Source organism: Peromyscus californicus, unplaced genomic scaffold (assembly GCF_007827085.1).
Source record: "Peromyscus californicus insignis strain IS unplaced genomic scaffold, ASM782708v3 Scaffold_14__1_contigs__length_90479793_seg_2, whole genome shotgun sequence".
In the NCBI taxonomy this organism is placed as follows: domain Eukaryota; kingdom Metazoa; phylum Chordata; class Mammalia; order Rodentia; family Cricetidae; genus Peromyscus; species Peromyscus californicus.
In genome coordinates, this window is record NW_026294436.1 from 41220066 (window position 1) to 41247678 (window position 27613).

At 41.0% G+C, this 27613-nt stretch overlaps 1 protein-coding gene across 6 annotated transcripts in view; it reads right to left on the reverse strand.

Moving 5' to 3' along the window:
• Positions 1 to 911: 911 nt before the first annotated feature.
• Positions 912 to 27613, reverse strand: part of Cep350 (centrosomal protein 350) — a 152701-nt gene continuing 125999 nt past the window's right edge. For all 6 annotated transcript variants that reach the window (XM_052737256.1, XM_052737252.1, XM_052737254.1 and 3 more), the window contains 6 exons: positions 26704 to 26786; positions 23049 to 25030; positions 21858 to 22262; positions 21593 to 21739; positions 19177 to 19299; positions 912 to 4610 (listed from right to left, as the gene is read on the reverse strand). In XM_052737256.1, the coding sequence (XP_052593216.1) occupies positions 4446 to 4610; positions 19177 to 19299; positions 21593 to 21739; positions 21858 to 22262; positions 23049 to 25030; positions 26704 to 26786 (2905 nt within the window). In that variant the 3' untranslated portion in view covers positions 912 to 4445. The remainder of the gene's footprint in view (positions 4611 to 19176; positions 19300 to 21592; positions 21740 to 21857; positions 22263 to 23048; positions 25031 to 26703; positions 26787 to 27613) is intronic.

Consider the following 27613-nt stretch of genomic DNA (forward strand, 5'->3'; position numbering starts at 1 on the left):
CAGGAGGAAGTTGAATGTAGGTGAGAAGATGGCGGGTACTTCTACCTGTTACACAAAGTGCCACATACTTCCATCGTTGGAATTCTGATTCTTCTGCATATCCGGCTCCATTCTCCAAGCTCTTTTTTCCAGAAATAAATTACACCCTCCGCACCCAGTCATTTTTGTGGCCCACTTAATTATGTGTTATGTTTCAGGTTGAGCAAGACTCAGGTAGAAATGGCATTCACAATGGACTGAGGGGAACCCATCAGCGTTCAAGACAGACATAGAAGCCAGATCCAATGTCATGTAGGGTCCTGTCTACAGAGGAAGCTCAAGTAGGGGGCTGAGCATGTTCAAAGTCTGTGGCCAGCTCGGACTACAGAGTGAGGTCCCGTGTCGAAAGACAAACTCCAGTTCAGATTTATCAGGGAACTCTCTCCTGACCCAACCCCACCATTTTTAACATACTCCCCCCGAGCATGCTTTTCTTTTGCAGCCCTGGGTAGTTTAACATGCGCTGGGGTTCAGGAAGTATTTTTTGATGATGCTTGTTCACTTGACAAGTGTCACAGGCCAGGGATCATGCACATCCGTGTCCTCGGAGCCAGGGACCATGCACGTCTGTGTCCTCGGAGCCAGGGACCATGCACGCCCGCGTCGTCGGCTGTGTCCCCAGCACTACACAATGCTAAGAACACAGGCAGTGCTCAGTGATTATCTGAGGAATTAATGAGCCATCAGAGCCCAGGGTGCTTAGCTTCCTGTGCTGGTGACTCCTGTGTCACACACAGCTTTCACACACAGCTCCCCTTACTCTAAGAACAAGTGTCCTAAAATAAAACAAGAAATCCAAAACAATGCAATTTCATGAGAACTCCTTTTCTAAACTTGGCTCATGAATGGACAAACTGACACTTGACATGAAATAATTTATAAATCAATTTATTTACAGATTTCCTCTTAAAGTACATTTTAGTTAACAAATCTATTTACACAGGTATACATGGGAATTCGTCCCAGTTATTTTACAGAGTACTTACAAGCCACACCCTTAGTCTTCTGTGCAGAGCTGCACGGGCGTGTCTATCGGCTGACAATGGCCTGACGACCAGGCTATTTACACACACACAGTAAACGGGTTTCTTTTTCATGTCTGCACAGTACAGTACACACGAGGAGGCTGAGCCCCCTAGAGAATGCTTTGCAATGTGTAACCAAGAAGGCTTTGCAAAGTCCAGAAGGAAAAGCTTTTAAACATAGGTTCATTAAAATGACAGTACCTCCTTTACACCAGTTTACATTTTTATAATACAAAGATTGTATTGAATTGCTGCACAACCAGTTTAAGATGATTTGTAAACATGTAAATTCCTACAATTTGCATTAAACATCATTGTAGTTTCTATCACTTGCTCTTTGAATTAATGTTTTATTCACTAGTATTCTTAAGGTAGTAAAAGGAAGATGTAAGTTTGAATTTCTTGCAGAAAAGTTATGAGTCTCTAATGCTGTGCTACAGAAATTCTTTTGCAAGTACACACTTTATTCAAGTATTGCAAAAAGCTAAGGCCACTTTTTTTTCAAGACAAGAAAGTGAACAAAATTGTTTTTATCAATAGGCCACAACACTCTTATGAGCAATGCAATCTCTTTTGAAAGATAATTTCTCAGAGACCTGTAGTCACAGAAGGAATTCACCTTCCTTATTAACTACTTTTGAGCTCTTCCCACGTTTCCCTAGAGTAAAAATTCCTGTTTAGACCTGAAGAGGGAATCGATACCCTGTACTTGGTTAACCCAGAGTTAACTGCCCTGGATAGCACAAATTGTTTTGGACTCAGAAGAAACTCTGAAGCCTACATGGTGGTTTACTACTAGGTTCTGACAGTGCTATTCTAAACGGTATTACTGCTGATGCAAAGATCTTCTAGGGGAATTATGCAGAAAGAGGAAAGGACAGGGTGTGGGAGAGGGAGCAAAGATTAGAAAGAGGGACTAGTAGGTTCTTGGTTATGAGGCAGGGCTTCATTAAAAAGATCCCAGTATGGAATGAGTGGCTGGGTATCCACATTTATCATTCCTGATCCTAACAATAAACCCATCTCAGTGAGATCCAAATAGTTAAAATAGTAAGAAACCTGCTAACTCTAGATTCTTTTGTTTTTTGCTACCAACTGTAGATATGATTGCTAGCAAAGGAAGAGACGGGTCTATTCCTGTCTCTTTTCTGGAACACAGGATTCTTGGATAGTGAAGACAGCTGGAGGAGGTTAGGATGGTCACTGCCATGGTCCAGCAGTGTCCAGATTAATGAGTCCATGGACTTGAATCAGTATGTTTTTCCTTTTCTGGCATTTTAAAGATACACTTTCTTATTAAAAATTAAGTTTGGGTCCAAATAATGAAGATGTGGAAAACAACCTATATTCCTATTATAATTTGATATTCATTTGTAAAAAAGTATAGCAGCTGTAAAGTTCAGTATCATAAAGACAATGTGATCCTACAAACAGTCGAGGGATGTACATAAGATGTTTCCTGTCTTCTAAAGAACAAACTGAAGAGAACTATCTTTGCTGTCTGTCACTGGCCATATAAAAACACTATTTCCACACTACTGGTAAATAACCCCACGGAACCTTGGCTTCTCTTAGTCAAGTTGCTCACTATGGCTGAAGACGACAGCTCAACAGCAAGTGCCCAGAAGATGCTGATGAGACAGACCCCACCTGAGCATTAGGAGACCCAACGGTAGCATTGCAGTGCTTTCCTATTGTCAAGAGCTAGCACACCAGTCACTGTGCAAAATGCAAATATCCCAATGATGAATTCAGCAGATCTCGCGAAATGACAGGATGAAACTGAAGAGAAATGAAGTGTGCATAGTGAAATATTTGAGATGCAAAGGCAAGTTTGGAAGAAAGATGCAGAAAAAAACAGACGTGCACACTTAAGGGTTACGCTGTCTTTGGGTTTTCTAATGTGTTTTGAAGCCGTAATGTCCAGGGTATCTGTAAGTGTGAACCCAGTGGATGTCTTACCATGCTGCTCTAGTCGGAACTGTAAGGTTAAGGCATTTACATTCACGCCTAAGATCATCCACATTCTCCGGGGTTACTTGAAGGACAGGACTGATGAGAAACCAGTCTAGAAGGCAAGTGCTCTACTGTAGCAGCTGGAGTCTGGAGTTTTCTCAGGTCCAGGTAATAGCTGTAAGATGCAAGAGAGGTGGGATTCAACTTTACAGCGGCTTTCCAGTCTTCTCTCATGCCTGCTGTGACATTGTAAATGTCTGTCGTCTTTTTGATGGACTGAACTGATTCTTCAGTGTGTGTATAGATTTATTAAAACTGCAGCTTTCTTTCCTGTGTGAAGACTAAACTGTAGAAGCTTCGAGACAGAGGTTTACTATTATGAGAATCACTTCTCAATAGGGACACACATCTTCAACTTAATAATTTATCTTAAAATAAATTAAAGAATGTTCCACAGAGCAAAACAAGCACGCAGACTACAGACAATATCTCCTTGTCTTTGGTGCACACACTCATTTCCCAGACCATTCAAGTAACAGCATCTGACTTCTGGGGAGAGATGGGGGTTCAAAGTTTGAAGGCCAAAATGAATTCTTTCCACTTTTGCCATGCCTGGATGCCTGAGATGGTCCTGAGTATCTACGATTCTGAGAGCAGCTGGTAGAGGTTAGGGCAAATGAGGAAAGAGCCTGGGACTGGGCAGAGGAACCAGCCCGGAGCAGTCCTGGAGCCTCATCTTCAGTGGGGCATTGGTTTTTCGCCCAGACAGGAAAATTCAACACAATGCAATGGGTTATAGTTTCTTAGGTGGTGCCCAAAAAGCAAAGCTACCACTTATTTCTGATGTCCACTCGGTGCTGCTCAACTTCAAGGATGGAAGAAACTGGTCTTCAAGAAGAAATAAACTCCAGAATGTGAATAGGCAGAGAATCTTGAATTTGCCTATTTTAGAAGTGGTTATGGGTTTAATACTGTTCAGAGACTACAATGTCCATTTATGACTTTCTTTATATAGACCAGGATTATATTTTGAAAGTTAAAAGATGAACTTATTTACCTCTCTTTCCTGATGAAACTCAAGGAAGTGATAGCCTTGTCTAAGCTCAGAGGTAAGTCTGGTGTTCTCAGCCCTCATCTGAGACCTAGTAGGGGTACTAATGAGGTGAATGATGATACCAAGTCTCAACATCAGGAGTGTAACCCTGCCCACGGGAAAGAACCACATAATCCAGTGGACAGTCTGTAAAGGCAAAGGCTGTAATACCAGATATACCACATTGTCCCATGAACTCCAAACCAGCGGTCCATAAGAACAGGTTCAAGGTCCAGAAGCATTCTTGCTATGGTGGAGATGGGGCGTATATCACGAGGCAGAAAGGCCCAGGACTCATGTTAGCACTCAGTGTTCGATTTATTTGCAAGATGTCACACAAGTAGCATTCTCCCCTGTTTTTCACTGATCTGATTGAGAACATCAATAGTATCTTTGATCAAGGTCTCAAAGATCCCATCAGCCAGCTGCATCTTCACACACAACTCATCCTCATCATAGTTAACCCACTGTGCCTCCTCCTCGTGGAGCTCTTGGACCTAGATGGTAGAAGGCAAGAAGTTAGTAATCTGTTATTTCCCAGGAGCTGGGGAATTACACCTTCCATGTTAGAGTCCCATCCACACTGGCATGTCCGAAAGAAATCATGTCAATACACCTTTAAAACTGATAGCTAAACTAAAATAGCTGTGAAAGTACATTTCAACATGACAGTATTCCAGGATTTTTGTAGCTACTACGGATTACAAGTCCACTGTTTGGGTTAACATAAGGGAATGCATAGAGAAGCTTGAAAGAACCAAGTTTAGATGCATGCAATGAAAAACTACTTATCCAACAAGTGTTGGCTAGGACTCTAGAGTATTCTAAATAAATGAAAGTCAGTCATGGTGGTGCATACCTGTGACCCTAACACTTGGGAGGCTGAAAGTTCAAGGTCAGCATAGGCTGCCTCTCAAAATATCATTTAAGATTTTTTTTTTTTTTTTGCAAATTCAACACTGCTTAAGTTTGTTTTTAAATTGCTGTTACAATCATTTGCTCTTTTTTGCATTTTAGAATTTGGGGATTCCTAGGTAAATGAAAACTAATAAAATCAGAAAGAACTCCTCAAGGTTTATTGCCTGCTTATAATTTTAACTAACTATACTCCAAAACCACATACATTGGCCTCCTTACATTGTAAGTAGATGGGGGCCAGGTAGAGGAGCCCTGACCTCAAACTCATCACAATTAGCTACATACAGGGGCCTTCTAGTCGGACGGCAAAAAGTCAAATGAAGGGTTCTGGTTTGTCCTGGTTTGGTGTCATCTGGGAGCTGCAGAGTAGGTGAAGTGGGGAACTAGTTAGTACTTCAGTTCCCTCATGAGCAGTACCATGACTTGGGAACTAGTTAGTACTTAGTTCCCTCATGAGCAGTACCATGACCCGGCAGAGGCCACAGCCGGAAGTGGAGAGGAGGGAAGCAACACTCTCCATGTTCACACAGACACATCAAAAGGAAGCAGCCTTGTTCTTTCTCTCTGGAGGAAGGCTTGCAGGTCTTACAAATACCCAACCCTGTGTTCCTTAGTTTATACTCTGTGAACAGATGGCACACTGAAGAGGGTTCTATAACCAAGTAAATCAAAGGGGACTCACTCATTGAATACAACGAACATAACATATTAAAGAGAAGTCCACCCTAAGCTGGTTTAATTCTGCTTCTGTTTATAGGCCATAGAATCCTGTTGATGGCATATTAAAAAGAAGTCCACCCTTAAGCTAGTTTAACTCAGTTTCTTCTCTTCACTAGGCCATAGAATTCCGTTGATATATGAGAAATGGATTTAACCTCCCAAGGAACTGGTGTGAAGAAGGGCAGCCCAATGCTGTATAGCGCAGGGGAGGAACCATGCTCTGGAAAGCTAACAAGTAGGTCTGTATAAGAGACTTCACATTCTTGGTTTAAATTGCAGCTTTCCTTTTGTAAAGAGGGGTAAGCCTTTCATAGTAAATCTGTTAATCAAATGTTTCTTTGTCAAAAACAGAATTTTAGGGAATGCTATCCTATGGAAATCTTTTTTATATTTGCAGCAGAAATAGTTCATGACAGCATTTATCATCTCTTCAGTGTAGTGTGGCTGCACACCCCCTCCCCACCCCAAGAAAATGCATGGTTTCAATGACTACAGAAGCACTGTTCCTCAAGACCAGTTACTAACAATAACTATTGCTTTTTACCTCAAAGGGCAACAGACTGGAGTTTGGCTGAGTGGAGCTCAGCAGGTACAGCATATGCCTAGCGTGCCATGAAGCCCCAAGTTCAATCCTCAGTAGCACAAATCAGGAATCATTTCTGTCTTAGAGCCCACACACTTCCTTTTCGTCTGACTCTCAGATCAAAGGCCACCTTGGTACTACAATGACAACTCCAGCTCTGTCACTTCCTTCTCGTTTTCAGAGTCTATTATATTCAATTACACATACAGCCTGCAGATGTATGTGTGCCTTTGTGTGAAGTATGGAAACAAATCCATTAAATTAGAGGTAAAAGTCTAACAGTAACCCCCACCCCAAACTGGGTAGCTCTAGACTAGAAGTTTCTTAAAACTGGTATCACATGTGAGCGTGCGCACACACACGCACACACACACACACACACACACACACACACAGCAATGGTATAAGACTTCTGACTGTGCAATGATCAAAAGTCAAATACATAATGGATCAAAGGTGCTTCTGGTAATATTCACATGTGTTACATCACTGCAGCCTTAGTTCAGAACATACATGTGTACTGTGTGACATCATGCTTGCTACACCATCAAAAGGTGTCCCAAACAGCTCAGTTTAGATTGATGCTATTGTATGTTATGAGTTAATGTTTTCTGATCTTACAGAAAACATGATTAATTATGGAAAACAGAACTTTAGTGTTTTCCTACTCCTCAGCATCTATCAAATTAGTTAGTAACTTTTTGGACTGTACTGTGATTTGTTGACTTCAGTTTCATATAAAAACATCATTAAATGAATTTTGGTTTGGAATTACAACAGAATTTCCAACAATTTCTGAAATAGTTCAAAATATATTTTTGCCATATTGTGCTATGGATTTATGCAAAGTGGCATTCTCAGCATTGATGGCTACGAAATCAAATCAACTCTAAAAAATGTTGAAGATGCTCTGTCTTGCAGTATAATATATTCAGCCAAGATTTGATTCTTTATGTGAAAATAAGCAAGCACATCTATCTCATTAGCATGTAAATGTGCTTTAATCTTTAATCAATGTTAAATTTGTATCTGTATATCAAAGAAATGCTTTAAGATTTTGATTTATTATCAGTAAATGTTTGATTGGTATACTTATTTATATGCCTGGGGCTGCATGAAGATTTCTCAGACAAAGAAGGGATGCAAAAGGGGAAAAAGTTTAAGCCTGTGCCAGGAAAATGTGAAGAGACTGTGGCCAGGGTCTCTCACAACTCGTCTGTTTCCAGCACAGGCAGGTCCGTGGCACTGTGACTCTAGAACCGCTCTGGAGGGAATTTCTACCTTGGACTTGTTGACTTGTAAGACGTGTGAGCCTCCTCCATCCTGCTCTCTTCCTTGATAAACTGGGCTCTGTGCATGTTTGTCCACTCGGCTGTGAGCTTCCAAAAAATTTTTTCTTTGTAATTTTCCAGTGATTAGCACAATGTAAAAAGAAGGTGTTGGGTCAATGTCTGGAATGGGTCTTTTTAATGACTGGGGAATGTTGGCTTTACAAATTTATGGTTTGAAGCCGGGCGGTGGTGGCGCACGCCTTTAATCCCAGCACTTGGGAGGTAGAGCCAGGCGGATCTCTGTGAGTTCGAGGCCAGCCTGGGCTACCAAGTGAGTTCCAGGAAAGGCGCAAAGCTACACAGAGAAACCCTGTCTCGAAAAACCAAAAAAAAAAAAAAAAAACAAAAAACAAATTTATGGTTTGGGTTTTTGAGATGGGTCTCATGCTGTAGTCCTGGTAAGATTTAAACTCATGGTAATCTTCCTGCCTCAGCTTTCTGAGTACTGGGATTACCTGCCAAGCTCAGTTCATGTTTTTCATACCATGACTTAGATGGAGGTAGGCATATCAATTGCAGACGATACAAAGCTGGGAAATATAAGACATTTATGAAGAAAGAACCAACAAATGTGATAATCTGGAATGATGCAAATTTCACAAGACTAAAGGCTTATAATAGGATTGGGGGGGGGGCGGGACCAGGAGGGACTTCATACTGTGTTTCTAGCTACTCCAACAACTCAAAAGTGCCTGAATCTTTGTCCTGGGCTTATCTCTTTGAGTCCAGCCTTAGAGGCCAAAGGGGGAGGGGGATGAGGAGGGGAGCCCCTCAGCAGATTCTAAGAGGCTTTGATTTGAACATTTACAACATAACCTCTGTTTGGCCTCTCCTGGTTCTCTACCGAGGGCTTTATATTGCTGGTATCTTGCCTTCACTTCTCCACATTTCTCTCCAGGCAGAAACTCGACTTCCTTTCCTCCCAGCTCCTGGCTGCTATAGTAACAGAACTACGATGTCCTGTTGGGGTCCCCTAGGTAGGCCTACCCAACAGGTGCCTCAGCTGCCGTATCTAATGACTGACCCAGCAGTAGAAGTCAGATTTGGTTGTCACTCCAACTTCCTAAATGGCAGTTATGGTTACTGTGGAGGGGAGAGTGGGTACCCTGAGAGCAGCAGTTACAGAAATAGCCTTGGCTCTCTGGTCAGAAACTGCCAGGAAGAGTGCTGGTTTCTCATCTTCACCTAAACATGCAGCCCTGATTGTAGGCCACACATGAGGGTGGGACTAAAACTCTAGCCCAAGACTTAATCCCTTCTAGTGAACAGCTTTGGGGCTGTCTGTAAGTCATGATAGTAATGGGGTATGTCTATCTATTTCCTAGTTTCAGCTCATTTCCTAAATGATTGCAGGGTTACCTCTTCAGAGTGGGGAATGTAACAGCAAAGAATGAACTCCACCTCTAGGTGGAAACACCTCAGTTCTCCTCCCTGAAGTTCACTCAGCTGGGGAGGTCAAGGACTTGGCTAACAGACCATCACAAGGAAGGCAATTCACTTGAAGATCATGTTCTCTTCCTTCCTAGAATTTCTACCCCCAGCTCCGTCCCTACCAGCTGCCATGACGTCTGGCTGGGTCTCCCTGCCTGTCTCAGTCCTGGGCTGACCTCCATGCAGGCTTATCTCAAACAGCATAGTTTCCCCTCTTCTTTTCTCCATACTCCCCTGGGAAGCTGTCAGAATTGCAGGTTACCTGTGTGTGTGTGTGGGGGGGGGCGGTATTTTAAATTCGAATACATTGTCATTAAGTTTTAAAAGGGGAGGGGGGCTGGAAAGATGGCTCATGTGTTTCAATACAAAACTCAGTTTGTATCACTAGTACTTATGTAAAAGCAGGAGAACAGGGCACACCTGTAAATTCAGTGCTAGCAGAGGTAAAGACAGCTGAGTCCCAGGAGCTTGCTGGATAGCCGGTGAGCTCCAGGTTCAATTCACTGAGACTCTTTCTAAAGGTGAGCTGGGTAGCAATAGAGGAAGACTGCTGCTGTCAGCCTCTGGCCTCCACATAAATGGAAGAGAGAGAGCATCTGAATACTAGGAATACTAGCATGCATACACATACACCGCCAGACACAAGCTGGAGTTTTGGACTTGGGGGTTTCACTAAGCTCCTGTAACACAATGGCCAGTGGAAGAGGATACACAACAGTCTCTTCAATAAACGGTGCTAGGAAAACTGGATATGCATATACAGGAGAATGAAACTGGATCCTTATCTCAGACTATATACAAGGACAAATTAAAAGACTCATCCACTAGAAGGAAATGGAAAAACATGACAGTGGCATGGAAATTGTTTTTTTGGTTTTTTTGTTTTTTGGGTTTTTTTTTGATATGATACAAAGCAAAAACAAAACTAAGTTACACAACAAAGTGGGGACAGCACACAGATGGGAGAAAATATTTGCACAGACTCAGTCTGGTAAGGGATTAAAATCCCAAATATTTAAGTTCAAATAATTCACAGCAAGAAAACAAATAACCCAACTTTAGAAATGGGGAAAGGCCAGGTGTGCTGGGGCTAAGGCAGCAGGATCATAATGCCAGCTTTGGCTAAGAAGAGTAGGCAAAGGAACTGAACAGATATTTCAAAACGTCATGCAAATGACTAACAAGTACATGAGAAAATGCATCAGTAGAGGGTAAACACTCAATCCAGTGAGACATCTGAACTCATGCTGATTGGAGAGCTGAAAGGGCTGGAGCCAGTGGGTGGGAGCACAGAAAAAAGGGAATCTTGTGCATTGTTGGTGGGAGTGTAAATTACTATAGCCATTGAAACACTATGGAAGTACCTCAAAAAATGAAAAACCATAATATCCTTTAATCCAAAGAAATTGGAAAGTTGTCAGTGGGATTTCTGCATTCTCATGAACACAACAGCCAAGATACGAAATCAACAGAGGTGTCCATCATGGAGGAAAAAAATGTGGCATAATGAGAATATATCACAACCTATTTGTAATAAAGCAAAAGAACCTAGATTGAGTGGATTAGGCTAACACAGAAAAACAAATATATGGTCTTACTTATATGTGATCATAATTCTGCATCACAGATGGAGACAGAATGCTCATCAAAGAGTACATGCCAGACAGGAGAAGTACATTTTGAGATCTAATGTACAGATGACCAGAGTCAAAAAAAAAATGTGTTATATGTTCCAAAATAGTAAAGTAAAATTTAAATGTCTCGCCATAAAAAATAGGCATCCCATGCACCAGATATATTAATTACCCCGATTTATTCATTCCCCATTGTAAACATAGATCAAACATTAAAAATCTCCACTGTGTGGATCTCATATTCCATCTACTCTGGGACACTGTACTCTTCTGTCCCCAGAACCATCACATTTTCTCTACTGACTCCTGCCTGTTAGCATCCAGTAATGAATTTCTCTCAAATTAACACAATTGTTCAAATTCACTACCTCCTCCTTCATTTTTCTATTTGCAACATAATTCTTTTTGAGTGTTTACTTTTGCATTTCCAAATCTGTCTCTCATGGAACTTACACCAATCAAGCTTATCCATCTACGCCACCAAAACTATACTGAGGTCAAGAATTATCTCCTACTAAAGCCAGTTTCTACCTTATGTGGCCATTAGGAACTTATGACACCATAGATCCCACCCTCTCCTGGAACACTTTAATCGATTCCACCTTCTCCCTGAAGCTCTCCCCCAGGAAGAGCCCTTCTACCCAGCTGACTGCTCTTCCTCTGGAACTTTGCTCATGGATTCCTGTCTACTCACCCAGTCTTGGCCCCATGGCTTTAACCTCCATCTAGGGCAGTGGTTCTCAACCTTTCTATGCTGTGACCCTTTAATCCAGTCCACATGTTGTGGTGACCCCCAACTATAACATCATTTCATTGCTGCTTCATAACTGTAATTTTGCTATTGTTATGAATCATAATGTAAACACAATATGCGATTCCTATGAAAGGGTTGTTCCACCCCAAAGGGGACAGCAACCTACAGGTTGAGAACCTCTAATCGATGTGTGCTCCATTCCTAAACTCGATCCCCTGCCTTGGATTCCTGCTTGGCCTTTAGGCTCTCCACATGTGGGAATGGTGATGTAACTCAGTGAAAGGGCGCTTGAGGTTCACTTATTTTTGGTCTAGTGATGCCCAAAACCCCTGACCCGATGTAGAAATGGCTGACTTTTCCATTTGTGTATCTATGAGACATCTCAAATTTAACCCCCATCTTTTCTCACCCTTTTGAGCTATAATAGTCAAATGTTGTACTTTAAGAAAAGTTGAAAAGATGGTTCAGCAGTTAGGCACACTGGCTGCTCTTCCAGGGGACCTGGGTTCAATTCTCAGCACCCACATGGCAGTTCATAACTGTCTATAATTCCAGTTCCTGGAGATCTGATACCCTCACATAGACACAACAATGCACAGAAAAAAACAAAAAGTCATTAAAAAAAAAAAGGAAAGGTTTATTTTTTTAAAAAAGGTTGAACTCTTTCTTGGACTCTATCAAAAACCATTTATTCTAAAATAAGACTAACTGGGGGCCTGATGAGATGGCTGTGGGTGGGCGTGGCTAGAGGTGCTTAAGTGCGGGCCGGACAGCCTGTCTGCTCTCCAGAGCCCTCATGGTCGAAGGGTGAACTAACTCTTGAGTGTAGGCCGGACAGCCTGTCTGCTCTCCAGAGCCCTCATGGTCGAAGGGTGAACTAACTCTTGAGTGTAGGCCGGACAGCCTGTCTGCTCTCCAGAGCCCTCATGGTCGAAGGGTGAACTAACCCTTGAGTCATCCTCTCACTTTACACGCATCCCCCCAACCCCAAATAAATAGAAAAAGACTAACTGGGTATGAGGGTGTTGTAGTCACTGTTCTCTTGCTGGGAAGAGACCCCATGACCAAGGCAAAGCATTTAACTGGGGGCTGGCTTCCAGTTTCAGGGGTCCATCATCACTGTGGAGGGAGCACATCCTGATCTGCAAGCAGCAGGCACAGACACTGGGCCTAGCCTGGCCTCCCAAAACCTCAAAGCCCAGTGACACAGGTCCTCCAACAAGGCCACACCTACTCCAACAAAACCACACATCCCAATCCCTCCCAAACAGTCCAACGGGGGACCAAACATGCAAATATATGAGCCTATGGGAGCTATTCTCATCCAAACTACACAATGGTGCATACCTGTGATCCCAACACCAGGAAGGCTAAGGCTGGAGGAATGCTACAAGTTTGAGGCCAGCCTGGGGTACAGAGTGGGAGTAAGCTCAGCCTGGGAAACAACCTCTCTCTCACACACACAAAAACTAGCTGTCAAGAATGTCAGACTCAAAAAGACCAGGCACAGTGGTTCAAAACTACAATCCCTGAACTCAAGAGGCTGAGGCAGGAGGAATCATTAAGAGACCAATGCCAGCCAGGGTTATACCATAAGATCTGGTCTTAACACACACACAGTTCTAGCAAACCGAAGATAAAATTCTATTTTTACAAAGGAAAAATAATCTAAAGCACCAGAAAAAAAGGGAGTAGGGCTAACAGTGGTTAAGTGCTCCAAGTTCTTCGCAGAGGAGATGAGAGCCATGGAGAGAGGTGAGCAGCGCCGTGGGAACGGGGAGAGGGGAAAAGGCAGCCCGAGAAGCAGGACAATACTTTCAGAACTGAGCAGAAACACCTGTCCACTGAACAAGCGTAAGGACTAGAAGGCAGAGAACTCGGAACTCTCACAACACATCACATAATTACAGACTAAAAAAAAGAAAATACACTTTTCCAGAAGGATGTCAGTAATTTCTCAAGAACAAGAGAGGTCAGATTACAATGATGTAGGACTTCAAACTGCTCAGGTCAAAGATCTACCAACTCAGAAGTCTACACTTGGCTACCTTTCAAGATCAAGGGCGATGAGGGCTGGGGTAGTAACTCAGCTCATGCCCAAGGCCTGGGATCTCAGCAGCAGCAGCCACAACAGAAAGCGGGAGTTGAAACAGACAGTTTAGTTAAAGACCAAGGGTCTGAAAACCCAAGGGTAATGGAACCCTAAAGTCTGTACTTTAGGATTGGGGCAACTGATGGAAGAAGAGATACAGAAACAAAGGTCTAATGTGACCGTCTATTCTTCTCCATACCTTTGAAATATATATTTTTTTATAATTAAACATGTAAAAGATTTAGAAAAACAGACAATAAGGGGCTTTTAAAAAGGAATAAAATTACATATAGCCAAATAAATTCTTAATGAAGATTTTCAAAAACTGGTAACTGATGCATGTTTATAGCTGGCACCCACACACTCTGTAAACTGCACACACCTAATAGCACCTCACTTTTGCTAATTTGTCCTAAGGAAATTACCAGAAAAAGGTGCAAAAAATACCATAAAATGTTCATTATAGAGGACTGGTTAAATAAACTACAATATATCCACAAGTAATTACTACACTTCCATACAAAAATAGAATGGTCAAAAGTAATATAAAATAGCTTTTGGCCAAGGCAGCCATCTCCCAGCATTCCCCCAAAATGACAAACACAAAGGGAAAGAGGAGCCGCATCTGCTTTTAGGCCTTTTGGAAACCACAGCATTATTCCTTTGGGCACAGCCACACAAGTTCACAAGAAGGGTGATAGAGATAGCAAGGGACTGGGCACTGTTCAAAAAGGAATGCCTCGGGAATGTCACCATGGCAGAACTAGAAGAGGCTACAGCATCACCCAGCATGCCTTTGGCAATGTTGTAAACAAGCATGTTAAGGGCAAGATCCTTGCCAAGAGAATGACTGTGCACACTGAGCACACTGAGCACTCACTGTAAGAGCGGGGATGGCTTCCTGAAATGGGTGAGGGGAGCCGAGAGAAGGGCACCTGGCTCAACGCAACCACCAGCCTGCCTCACCCAGAGAAGCACACGTCGTGAGAACTAATGGGAGGGAGCCTGCACTCAATGCACGAAAAAGAAAAGATCTACACTAAAATACGTATGTATATATAAAATAAGGACATCAGGGACAAAGAAAAATGTCTACATTTTATTAAATAAAACAATCATCCCAAAAAGGAACTACAGACTCCATTTAGGAAATTCTCTTTACAAAAACTTAAAATCAGTTGGGTGGCAGTGGCGCACACCTTTAATCCCAGCTCTCAGGAGGCAGAGCCAGGCGGATCTCTGTGAGTTCGAGGCTAGCCTGGTCTACAGAGTGAGCTCTAGGACAGGCACCAAAACTACATGGAGAAACCCTGTCTCAAAAGACAAAAAACTTAAAATCTACATACATTGAAATACTGAGCTATTTAGGTGGTAATATTAGTTTTGATTAATTAGAACTTTATAAATTTTCTAAAGTAAGCATAATAAAATTTGCTTAAAATTCTAAAATGAGTATAATAAAATTTCAAGCTTTCAAAAATTCTTATTTTTGAGCCTTTCTTCTTCTGTACTAAAATAATGATTTGTGGTTTACATCTTCCTATAAAATGTAAAACCATTAGTTTTTATAAATCCTAGATTGTCTAATAGTACAAAAACTATTTTACTTAGCATTTTTTGTTAATAATTCAAGAAATTAACACTATCCTTTCATTATACAGTAAGAACAAACTCATATAAAAATCTATACACATATAAAAATATGACTAGCAAAGAGGATATTCATATATTTTTATTTTATTATTTCTTATTTATATCTTAAATTCTTTTTTCTGACAGATGTGCAGTGACATCTTTAATCCCTGTATGCAGGAGGCAGAGGCGGGTAGACCTCTTTAAGTTCAAGGCCAGCCTGCTCTACACAGAGTTCCAGGCCTTTATAGTGAGCTCAGAGCTTTATAGTGAGACCCACTCTCTACAATACAAGAGCAAGTAAATGTTGTGGGGTATTATTTTAAGATGTGTTACATTCGTTTATGCTGTTGAATATTGGCTTAATGATGCCGAGATGTGTTGCATTCCTTTATGTTGCATTTGTTTAACTCTGTGAAGCTGTGTTACTTTGTCTGTCTAAAACACCTGATGGTCTAATAAAGAGCTGAATGGTCAATAGCAAGGCAGGAGAAAGGAGAGGTGGGGCTGGCATAAAGAATAAATAGAAGGAGAGAAAGAGGGATCAAGGAGAGACAAAAGAAGGGGACAGCCACCTAGTCACCCACAGAATAAGGACGAAAGAAAAGATATAGAGAAAGGTAAAAGCCCAGAGGCAAAGACAGAGGGGATAATTTAAGTTAAGAAAAGCTGGCTAGAAATAAGCCAAGTTAAGGCTGGCCATTCATAAGTAAGAATACGTCTCGGTGTGTATTGATTTGGGAGCTGGGTGGCGGGCCCTCCAAAAGAGCCAAAGGGCAAAGAGTAAAAAACAACCAACTACAAGCAAAGAATTCTGTTTTCTTTGAGAGAAGGTCTTACTACATAGCTCAGGCTAGTCTTGAACTCTCAATCTTCCTCTTTCAGTCTCTTGAATGCTAGGATTACAGGCATGTACCACTATGTCTGAAAATCTCTTCAATTCTTGTAACACAGACATACACCATCCTTGCTCAGGTTAAAATAATATTCAATTTCAAATGAAACATCTTATTTAGTATTTGAGAATTTTATGGTAACAGAGAGATGCCTCTGCTTAAATGGTTTAAATTGTGGCACATGATGTGAGCCTTTGCTGTTGGGGTACCTTAGTTTGGTACACTTCATAAAGGGCTTCAGATCAGTCTGTTTATTATACATATCTTAGATAATTTATTACTTCTGATTATCAGTTTGGGCCAGAAGATGGCTCCAAATCACCACCTTCTCCTTGTGCTATTAAGATAATGTCTTCATAACCTTTGCTGTCAGAGCCTAACTAGCAGGAAGTTCTGCATAGTAAATGTTTATCTCTGCATTGGTATCTACCTGTGCCTGTTTCCTGAGTTCTTTCACATGTCTTAAAATATTTATCTACGACATCTTGCTTAACACACTTGAGTATCATCTTTCACTGTAATACCCTGTGGCCGTCCCTTCCTCCATACTCATTTCAAGTATTCCTCCATGATTTCTTAAAGTCATAAATCTAATCTTCAAGTTTTCCCTACTTAAAGTCCTTGCTTCAAAAACAAAATCCAAAGTCTTTAACAATGCTTTAAAAGTACTGCAAGATGAAGACTACCTTTCCAGCTTGACTCAGAGTGACTCCTCCCCAGCTCTCTAATCAGACTGATGTTCCAGGTGAAACTGATGCACAGTCCGTCCAGTTGCCGAGTTTTGCAATCCCTGAATCATTCTTCTCTCTACTGTCTCAGTCCTCTAAGATCCCAATCCAATGTCGTCACTTCCTTAGATGCCTCCTCCATCATGTGGGTTTCCTCTCACTGATGCCTCCACATTTCACATTTCCTAGTCTGCTTTTATTGCCCAATTTAGAAGACCACCCTCTGCAAGCCATGGCCTATGCTCTGAAGTAACTGGAACCAATGACGCAGAGTCTAGCCTCTTTGCTTGTCATTTCCGCAGCAGCCCTAATGCAATCCTTGACTGAGTGTCTCTTAACAGTTTTTCCTTTAATTTCTAAGAAGTGAAGGGTTTCAAAATTTTGATTCTAAGTCTCAAATTTTAAAATGTTCTAGAAATCTAGACATATACACCACCTTGAGGGTAAAGTTCTAGGAAGGATTCGTTGGCTAAATCTTTGATTTTTATTTCCTAGATGGCCACTTTCCTTTCAACCTAAACTTCACTTGCAAACAGTATACAATGAATTCTTTTTACCTCATCTAACGGCTATAAAGACCAAATAAGGCAGTGGTTCTCAATCTTCCTAATGCTCTGACCTGTCAGTACAGTTCCTGTTGTGCTGACCCCAACCACAAAATTGTTTCGTTGCTACTTCATAATTGCAATTTTGCTACTGTTATGAATTGTCATGTAAATATTTCATAGATATGTGACAACAAAGGGGTCGAGACCCACAGGCTGAGAACCACTGAAATAATATGCGAAAGAATAATAAAAGACTAAACAAATACTTTCTCACATACTTATTGAGTAAACAAGACACTTGAGAGATAGATAGATAGATAGATAGATAGATAGATAGACAGACAATACCATTATACTTTTTTCATTATTCAAACGTTGATACAGGTAATACTGAAAAGTCTAGAATAAAATGAAATTCACTTTAGAGTTAAATCTGAGCTAACCTGAGTCTTCTAAGATTAGCTTCACATTCATTTTAGGGAAGAACAGATACAGAATTGTTTTTTCTTTGTTTGATACACATTTTCTTTCTTCTTTTTTTTCTTTTTTGTTGTTGTTGTTGGTGCTAAGAATCAAACTGAGGGCCTCATGCATGCAAGGAGAGAATTCTACCAGCGGAGCTATATCCCCAGACCTGATCAACACTTTCTAAAGTTAGACGAATGTATCATAAAATCAAATAAATCCTCTGAGACAGCTAATGTTCTGGACAGTGGTGATAATAACAGACAGAATGAAAATAGCTAATATTTATTGAGTTGCTTAGGGCGAAATGTTCTGAGTCCTTTATAATTTTAGTCATATGCTGCATAAAGACATATGGTCAGAGACAGACTACATAGAGAACTGAAAAATTCCTATCTCCTAGTGATACAGTACCCATCACAAAATCCTAACCAACCCATTACTCATGTGTTTGGGATAATGATACAATAAATAAAACGGCCATGATGCTAGCATATAACAAGTATAGTAATATAGGCCATGCCTGTAATTCTAGCACTTGGAAGGCTGAAACAGGATAACTGAGTTAGAGGCCAGCCTGGGCAATACAGTGAGACCCTGTCTCAAAACAAACAAACAAACAAACAAACAATGCCTATAATTATGCATTGTACTTGATAATGGCTATTACTGGTTTATATACACCTTGGCCTATACTTTTTATTGTTATTTTAAAGTGTACTCCCACTTATAAATAAAAGTTTACTAAAAAACAGTATGCCATAGTGGTACAGCAGCAGCTTCATCCAGTCATATATATGGCTGACCTCTACCTTCTAGGTTTGTATGGGTACTGTCATGTTTGGATTACAACTTACCTAAGGGTATAGTTTAAGAATGTATCCCCACCTAAGCAACACATGCCTGAAAATAAATACACATTTAATTCTCTTAATAATTCCATCAGGTACGTAGATATTGTCACCTTCACTTTGAAGATGGAGAAATGAGACTTGACAGGGTTATATAAACTTGGCAGAGTTAAATGCAGGCAGTCTGGCTCCAGGACCCACACTGCTTTCCTGTTACTTCGCTACCTTCAACTGTGGTTCACTTAAGTTTTGACTTCTCAACATCTCCACAAATTTCTGTTGGCTAAGTTATATATTTGTTCAACAGAACAGAAAAAGCCATTCCTGAAACTGAGGGGTGGGAAGGCAGCAGTTGAAGGTGTTGAGTTTCAATCTCATCAACTCAAGATCAGTTACACACACTTTCCTTTGGACCTGTATCCACATTTTGAGTTAAGAGGACGTGACCAAAATAAAAACAGTGTTGCTGTGAGCACTGACCAGGATGTGGTCTACTCGGTCTCTCTTCTTTCTTCCAAATTTCATCATTTTCTGCCAATCTGTTTTGTGGTTGGGCTCCTTCTTAAGACTAAACAATTTGAGTACTTCAGTTGTTATGAAGTGCTGTTGAAATGAGAGGGTAAAGAAAACATAAATATAGACATCCTCAGATTCATGCGTGCATAACTCTAGAAACAGATTTATGCTTATACAATATTTTTGGTAGAAGACCATCTAATTTTCTTCCATTTAGTTCCATTTAGCAATATGGAGGGAAAAACATCTCAAATACTCAGATTTTATTCACTTAACAATTTTTATTTTTATAGAACATATAAAAGTAAAACCAATGCTATATCTCAAAGAAAAATTACTCTAGAGCTGACTTTTTTTTTTTGTGAGAGGGGGGTTTCGAGGCACCGTTTCTCTGTGTAGTTTTGGTGCCTGTCCTGGATCTTGCTCTGTAGACCAGGCTGGCCTTGAACTCACAGAGATCTGCCTGGCTCTGCCTCCCGAGTGCTGGGATTATAGGTTGTACGCCACTGCCGCCTTGCTAGAGCTGACGTTTTAAAAGAACCACCATTAGCTAATGAAAAATACGCGTACATGTGTGATTATATGAGCATGTTCATGTAGGAGACCAGAAGAGGGTGCCAGAAACTAAACTTATGTCCTTTGCAAGAGTAGCTGAGTCATCACTCCAGCACCCATCAGCTAACCTGAAGGCAGCAAACTGGTAAAGACAGCATAAAATCTGTCTCTAAACTGGGAACCCCACATCAATAGTTGGAAGCAGGGCTGTATGAGAACAGCGCCAAGACTCATCTCAAACACCAAAGTTCAAATTATTACATTAAAACACTAAGAACACTTCAGTAGGAGAGGCCTGGGAAAGTTCTTTGCCTTACTTTGGTTTTTGAGACAGAGTATTACTTTATAGCCCAGGCTAGTGTCAAACTCCTCATAATCCTCCTGCCTCAGCCTCCTACATGCTGAGATTACAGGCATGTGCCACTATGTGCATCTGTAGCATGGCAATTTAACTATTAACAGTATCTAATCAATTATTCTTAAAAATCCTTTTAAAGTACAAAAAAATAAAAAAATTTAATATTAAAATGAGTATGCAGTATCTAGTCTATGCTTAATGTGTAGACATGATATGCAGTTGATGATGGCCTATATATTATTGTCTTGTCTTATTATTTTTTTTATTACTTTTAAAGGTGTTTCCATCAATCAACAATGATCTCAGTGGAGGAGGAGAATACATTTATGAATCAGAATCATCGGACAAGATTCTCAAACTGCCAATGTGTGCCTCAAACCACTACTCCCGTCTACAGACAGGCACACAATGCACTCAGAGGCTTATTACTGTGGATGAGTGGAAGGATAGAGGGTGCAAGTGTATTCTGAGAAACTGCTAACTTTAAGCCAGAGGCTGAAGCTTTTCTGTAAAGGATCAGATGGAAGGCTTTGTGGTTGCATGGTCTTTGTCACAACTATCTAATTCCACTGCTAGAGTAGGAAAGCAACAAACACAAGTTAGTCTGGCTGTGGTTCAACAAAAGATGATTTGTGAAAGTTAATGGCTAGATTTGGCCCATGGCCCATAGTTTGCCAACCTCTGACCCCACACAACACATCTTCTAAATAAATTGGTGTCTGCAAGCATAAAATCTTTTTAAAAGGATTTTTATGATTAACTTTGAAAAACTCAACTCTTTTTTTTTTTTTTTTTTTTTTTTTTTTGGTTTTTTCGAGACAGGGTTTCTCTTTGTAGCTTTGCGCCTTTCCTGGATCTCGCTCTGTAGACCAGGCTGGCCTCGAACTCACAGAGATCCGCCTGCCTCTGCCTCCCGAGTGCTGGGATTAAAGGCGTGTGCCACCACCGCCCGGCTTGAAAAACTCAACTCTTAAACCTCACAGCTCACAAACAACACTGGACTCAACAGTATTAGTAACTGCACAATTGAGAGTAGAATTTTAGGGTCCTCCTCAGAAGCTCCATTTAACAAGCATCCCAGATGATTTCTATGTATATTAACCCTGTGAAGCACTGCTCTGAAAAGGAAACTTCGATAGTCAGGCCTGGTGACTCGAGGCTATTATCTCAGCACTTGGGATTCTCAAAGTTCAAGGTCAGCATGGACCAAACAAAACAGAACAACAACAAAAACTTGCTGAGGTAAGGAGACTATGCAGATAGACTGCACCAGTGTGCAGGCAGGACCTGACTGTCCAGGGCCTAGAAATTCCAGGAGTCAATGTTCCCTTTCATCACACCCTCTATTACTCATGGACCCAGTCAACAAACACATATGGCATATATAGACAAGGGCCTGCTTCTGTGTCATTTATAGACCTGTATAAATAAACAACCAATGGAGATAATCGATAGTTTGCAGCTTACCTTGATTTCATTAAGGTTATTTGGGTTTTTCACACGTCGGAAATAACTCGAGTTGATTCTACATGGCTTCATCCAGACAGGCTGATTCAAGTTTGGATCCTCAGCAAATATTTCCTCAAAAATCTCTTTTGTTAAATCAAAAACCGCCTTAACAGAGGGAAACAAACAAACAAACAAAACACAAAGCAACAGTAATAAAATGGCTGAGAATCCAGATTTCAGAAAATAGGCAAGACACTCAAGAACAATGATCTTTGTATGTTACCTGTTTGTAGACTCTTTTACTAGTGCTTTCTATGTCTAGACCCTGACTGGCACAGCCCAGCAGTTTCATAGGAATCCTGAGGCTCTGAAGGTCCTGGCCTAATTCTTTCCATTTCCAAAGCTCCTCTGCTGCATCATGTACAAGGCTTTCTACTTCTTCTGCCGTGTGGGGAACCGCTAATAATGTTTCACATGGCTTCTGGGGTGCTCTCTTAGGTTCTGCCATTAGAGGTACAATTGTTTCTTCTGCCTTATTCTTTTGGATCTTGTGAGAAGAGCTCAAACCAAAATCTTCATCAAACCAGTCTTGGTCATCTAATGTGCTCAGGAACTCGCGGCTGATCTCAAGTTCAGCAAGTCTCTTAGCTAGCTCTTCTTGCCCACTGGCACCAAACACTGGGCTTTCCTATAGAAATAAAACATTCAAATAAAGGACCATTTAGTGACTATAAAATACAAATCATATATATTACTTATGTATTTAATATCTCTATATGTAAAAGTACAATACAATGGTCAATGATGAACAAGAAAAAAAACTATCCTCTTTCCACTATTCTGCTTATATAAACCTAATCATTCAATTTTATAATAAAATATTTATTCATTAGTTTGTTTTTTCCTTTTGTATATCATTAATCATTCTATTTCTGAAGGATAATCACTGGGATTCTGAAATGGGAAACGAAAATTCTTACCTTTGGTGATTATCTGGCTCAAGTTACACAAAATCATTACTTTTCCTTAGTTATCCATGGGCAACCTAAACAAGCTGATGGTCTGAGTCTATGTCATAGAGGATATATTTCAGTTTTATCAAAATCAACATCACAACTGGTAATCTCTGTAGGGCACCATAACTGAATAGATAGGTGAGAGAGACTTGGGTTGAGAACCCCACTGGAAAGTTCCAAACAATCTGGAAGGAGATCTAATGTGTGGACCATTACAGGGGCCATCAATATAGTAGTTTAAAAGATGTTTCAGATCCCACCACCTGACAGTGTTCATGACAACCCTATAGTGACTACTCATGACATAACAGAGGGCAATTATACTTCAGACAGAAAAAGAGCTACAAGTCCTTGAAAAACATAGTGATCATATCTAATAAGCAGCAGGTTGGGGGATATGTCCACCTCAAGCCACAGAATAAAAGGCAATCAGACTCTCCTCTAGATAAAATACTCACAGGTCTGGGACACATGTCTGGAGAAGAGAGCTCTTCTTTTTCTTCTTCCAATTCAGATCTTAAAAAGCAACTCGGAACACTGGGTGGTTGTTCCTCAATATTTTGGGTTGGATCTTGGGGCAGTACTTCCTTTTGGTCAAGAAACTCCTGATTGCTAAGCTGGATTTTCTCATTCCTAGCCTTTTTGATTTGTTGTAGTTGACTGACTGTGTCTGTCACAAAATCTTTTAGTAAACTGTCTGCCAGTAAGCTGACTGTTTCTAGTTGTTGCTTTGACTTTTTTTCTACACTTATTGATGACTTCAGCTGAGCTTCTAATTGGTTTTTTTCTCTTGTTAAAAGATCCAGAAGTGGGGTAGAAGGCTTTTCTGAAACTTGGGAATAGGAGTTCTCTTCCTTCTCTGCAAGCTGTTGTAGCTTTGACTCTTCAGAAGCCATGCTGTCTGGAATAGCACCTGCAGCATCGGGAACATTTTCTGTGACGCCCGAATCAAGGGCTTTGCTCTCCTTACCAGCAATCAGGGGATCTACTGAAGACTGTTGGTGAACATGGGCTTCTAGGACCCCAGAAATGTCCAGTTCGTTGTCTGTTTCTATGTTAAGGCTTCTATCTGTATCCACTGAGGCTTCTAGATTATGCATACTAGGTAGCGATTTCTCACAAAAATATTCGGCTACATCGTCTTCTTTGTCTTTTAGACATTTTATATCTTTCTGCTCTTGATTATAGTATTGATAATGTTCATCAGAATAAGATTCTTCATCTTCATTTATGTCTATGTAGTCATTAAAGTTTTCTAGAATGTGAGATATTTTTTGAGGAGGAGCAAAAATACCATGCTTGTCTTTGCATACAAAATATACAATGCCATCATATGTTCCATTGTTATTTCCTTCAGGTTTATCCAGTTCTACTCCAGCCCAAAATCCTTTAGCAAAGTTAGTCTCACCTTTGAATCGAAGAGTGCCTGGCTGAACATTGCCTATTAACACCCTATCCCCAATGTGGAAGTCCAGTAGCTCATCTGCAGCAGGAACTGCAGCCAGGGAAAGGGAGGCAGGAAGGCCGTGTTCATGTCCCACATCACTGCGCTCCTCACTTTTCATCAGCTCAGTAGGGGACTTGAGTTCCAGCAGCCTTTCTGAGTGGACACTGCTATGGATGGAAAGGCTCTTTTCACTTAGGCACTCACTGATTTCATCATCACTACCAAACCCAGACGCTCGACTTCTACAGCTCCTCGTCGGCTGGGACTTCTCTCTATAGGACGGTGAGTCTTTCCTGAGAGACGATGAGGACACCTCGGAGTCATCTTTGTTAATCTCTTCAGCAGAAATTCCTTTCTTGAAAGAAGACACTTCAAAATCTTCAGAATAAGATGACTCTTTAGGAGCATGAAGGTGTCCTGACGAGGCCGGGTCCCCTTTCTCTCTGCCTTTTTGCTCATGGATATCTCTTGCTGACTGGATGTCTTGACTATGATCTATACTTTGATCAGACTGACTCTCTTTCAATACTTCCTTTTTTTCATGAAAAATTTCAGTGGTTGATTTAGCTGTATCTTTCTGAATCTTTGTAGAGTCGGAAGGCAGCTCTTTCTTTGAAGGGATTTCAGAGGTCAGGTCTAGTCTCAGCAAGCCTTCAGGTCTCTCCGACTGCCCAGAACAGGCATCTTCGGTCTTGCTCTTCTCCAGTTGTGTGTATTCTATTTCTTGGATTTCTGACTTTTGACTAGCCTCTTCAGCCTTAGCCTCTGACAGATCATAGATCCTATTAGGTGCACTTAATTCCTTAGGAGGAGGTAATGAAGGTGCACTTCTGAGAGAGTCTCCAGATTCTGTCCGGGTTTTTCTCGAAGACAGAACTGGAGATGAGGCCTGCAAGTGTTCTTCTATCTGACTGTCCAACTCAACCACTCTCTTTGCATATGCAGAGAATGATTTTTCCGATAGGGCTCTCTCAGAACATGATAATGAAGAATCTTAAAGAAAAAAAATCACATAAAATTATTTAGTCTTTCAAATCTGAGACCCAAAATTTAAATAAAAGCCAAATCTCAGTTAAGAAAAACTCTGGTCAATAAACATGACTTATTTTGGTTATCCAGTAAGTTTTTCTTCTTTAAACACACACACACACACACACACACACACACATATACTATAGCCGGGTGGTGGTGGCGCACGCCTTTAATCCCAGCACTAGGAGGCAGAGGCAGGCGGATCTCTGTGAGTTCCAGGCCAGTCTGGTCTACAGAGCAAGATCCAGGACAGGCACCAAAACTACATGGAGAAAGCCTGTCTTGAAAAACAAAAACAACAACAACAGTATTTTCAATACTATATTGAGAATAAATAGAAAATTAAAATTTTCAAGTTTGGAATAATTTATAAAGTGACAGGGACTAAGTTTATGATACCATGCTTAATATGATAGTTTCAAACCATGGGAAAACAGGCTGTATAGAGAATGTACAGTTTTTAAGAAGACAAACATGGGGTGGGGTACACTTCTATTATTCTTTTAAAAAGTAAATTTTTGGTGCTAGAGAGATGGTTCAGCAGTTAGGAGAACTTGCTGTTTTTGCAGAAGACCCAGGTTCATTTCCCAGTACCTACATGGCAACTTTCAAGTTCCAGGGGATCTGATGTCCTCTTCTGGCCTCCTCAGGCACCAGGCACACATGTGGTGCAGACATGTAGGTAAAACACCCACCCACACACACAATAACATTTTTACAGAATTTAATGAATTTTCCTAAGTTCTCTGATGTGTGTGTGTATGTGAAAGAGAGAATGAGGGAGGGAGGGAGACAGGGGCGGCAGAGAGAGAGAGAGATATGAGAATGTAAGATTACTCTATCTGCAAATCTAGGGCTAAAGTGGCAAACCAAGAAGAAAGTATGATATAATGAGCTAACAAATCAGGAATTAGGTTTTTTATTCAAATCTCCACTTTATCATTAGTGGTAGGAAGGCAGTTTTTATTTGCCTCAGTTTAGTTTCCAACATTTTGTTTTCAGCAATAATTTTCTAATAAGTGTTATCTTTGAGTTAAACTGAACAATAAAACTATAATCATTTATCATGTAATAGATACACAATCTGATTAGGGAGGAATTTAGAGACATTAATAGCATGCAGCTATTTGGTTTTCATGCCTCACTTTTTATCAGAAATGTGGGACAATAAGAACTGATTTAAAAAGAACTGAGTGCTGAGACCAAAGTCCCCAAAGTCCTTGCACTTGGGAGTCTAAGGTGAAAGGATGACTTGAGCCCCAGTTCCCAATCAAAGTAAGCAACAATCAGACCCTGTCAGAGAACTAAGAGCAAGATTAAATGCAAGTAATAAAAATGCACAATCACTGAGGAAATGAACTTCTATACATTAACAAGGTTGTCTGTCTGTCTGTCACATGTGTGTGGGTGCTTGTGGAGTCCAGAGGGAGTTAAGGGCCTCTGCAGCCAGAGTTAGCGGCGGTTATAACCAGTCTGAGATGAGTGCTGGGCCCTAATGTGGGTCCTCTGGGAAACCATTACATGCTCTTGACTGCTGAGCCAGCTCTGTAGCCCCCAGAAATTCACTTCTGTAGAGGTGGAATTCTGTGGGCCTTCAACTACGTCCACATGACTTGGCTCTTTCAGGCACATACCAACATGTTCAGCAATGGATGCCAAGGAGCCTCTGGAGCGCTCTGACTCTGGAATGGATTTCCATGTTTTCGCTGTTTCAGATCTGAAGTGGAAAGAGTATTAACAAGATGAACTATACCGTGGATACTACAATACCTGACAATAAGTGGACATTCTTAGACAAGCCTTCCCTCTTCTCTGCGGAGGTGCTTCAAACAGCTGCCACCTTACACAGAAACACAAGCCTGTTTCTGGCCCTTGTCACTCTCTGTGGATGAACTCCACGAGAACAGTAGAGATCACCAGGCACCAGGCCACACTACCTAGCCTTTCTACCTACAAATTCATCTAGATTTATAACCACTCAACTTCTTTTCCTCCTGCTATCTGAGGGCAAGAAGTATGCCTTTTATTTTCCTTTCCTTGTTTTGTATGTATGCCTCAACCATTAAAACCCAAAATCACACACACACATGTTCCTTCTCTCTCTCTCTCTCTCACACACACACACTCTCCCTTATACACACACACTCACATTCTCTCTCACACACATAATCTCTCACATACATTCTCTCTCTTACACATACACACACACACATTTCTTTCTCACACACATTTCTCTCTCTCTCTCTCTCTCTCTCTCTCTCTCTCTCTCTCTCTCACACACACACACACACACACACACACACACACACACACACACACACACACACACACACAGAGTCTCTCTTGTTCTGAAGAGATAAGGATGAAGCCAGTCTTGTTCACCCTAGGCACATACTCTGAAACTGGAGTTTTGGTGGGTGCTGGGAATCCAGTCTCAGTCCTCTGCAAGAGCAGCCAAGTGCTCGAAATCACTGAGCCACCTCTCCAGCCTCAACAATTTCCTTCCCATTTTATTTACCGACTCTTACTATCTTGGAGGTGTTA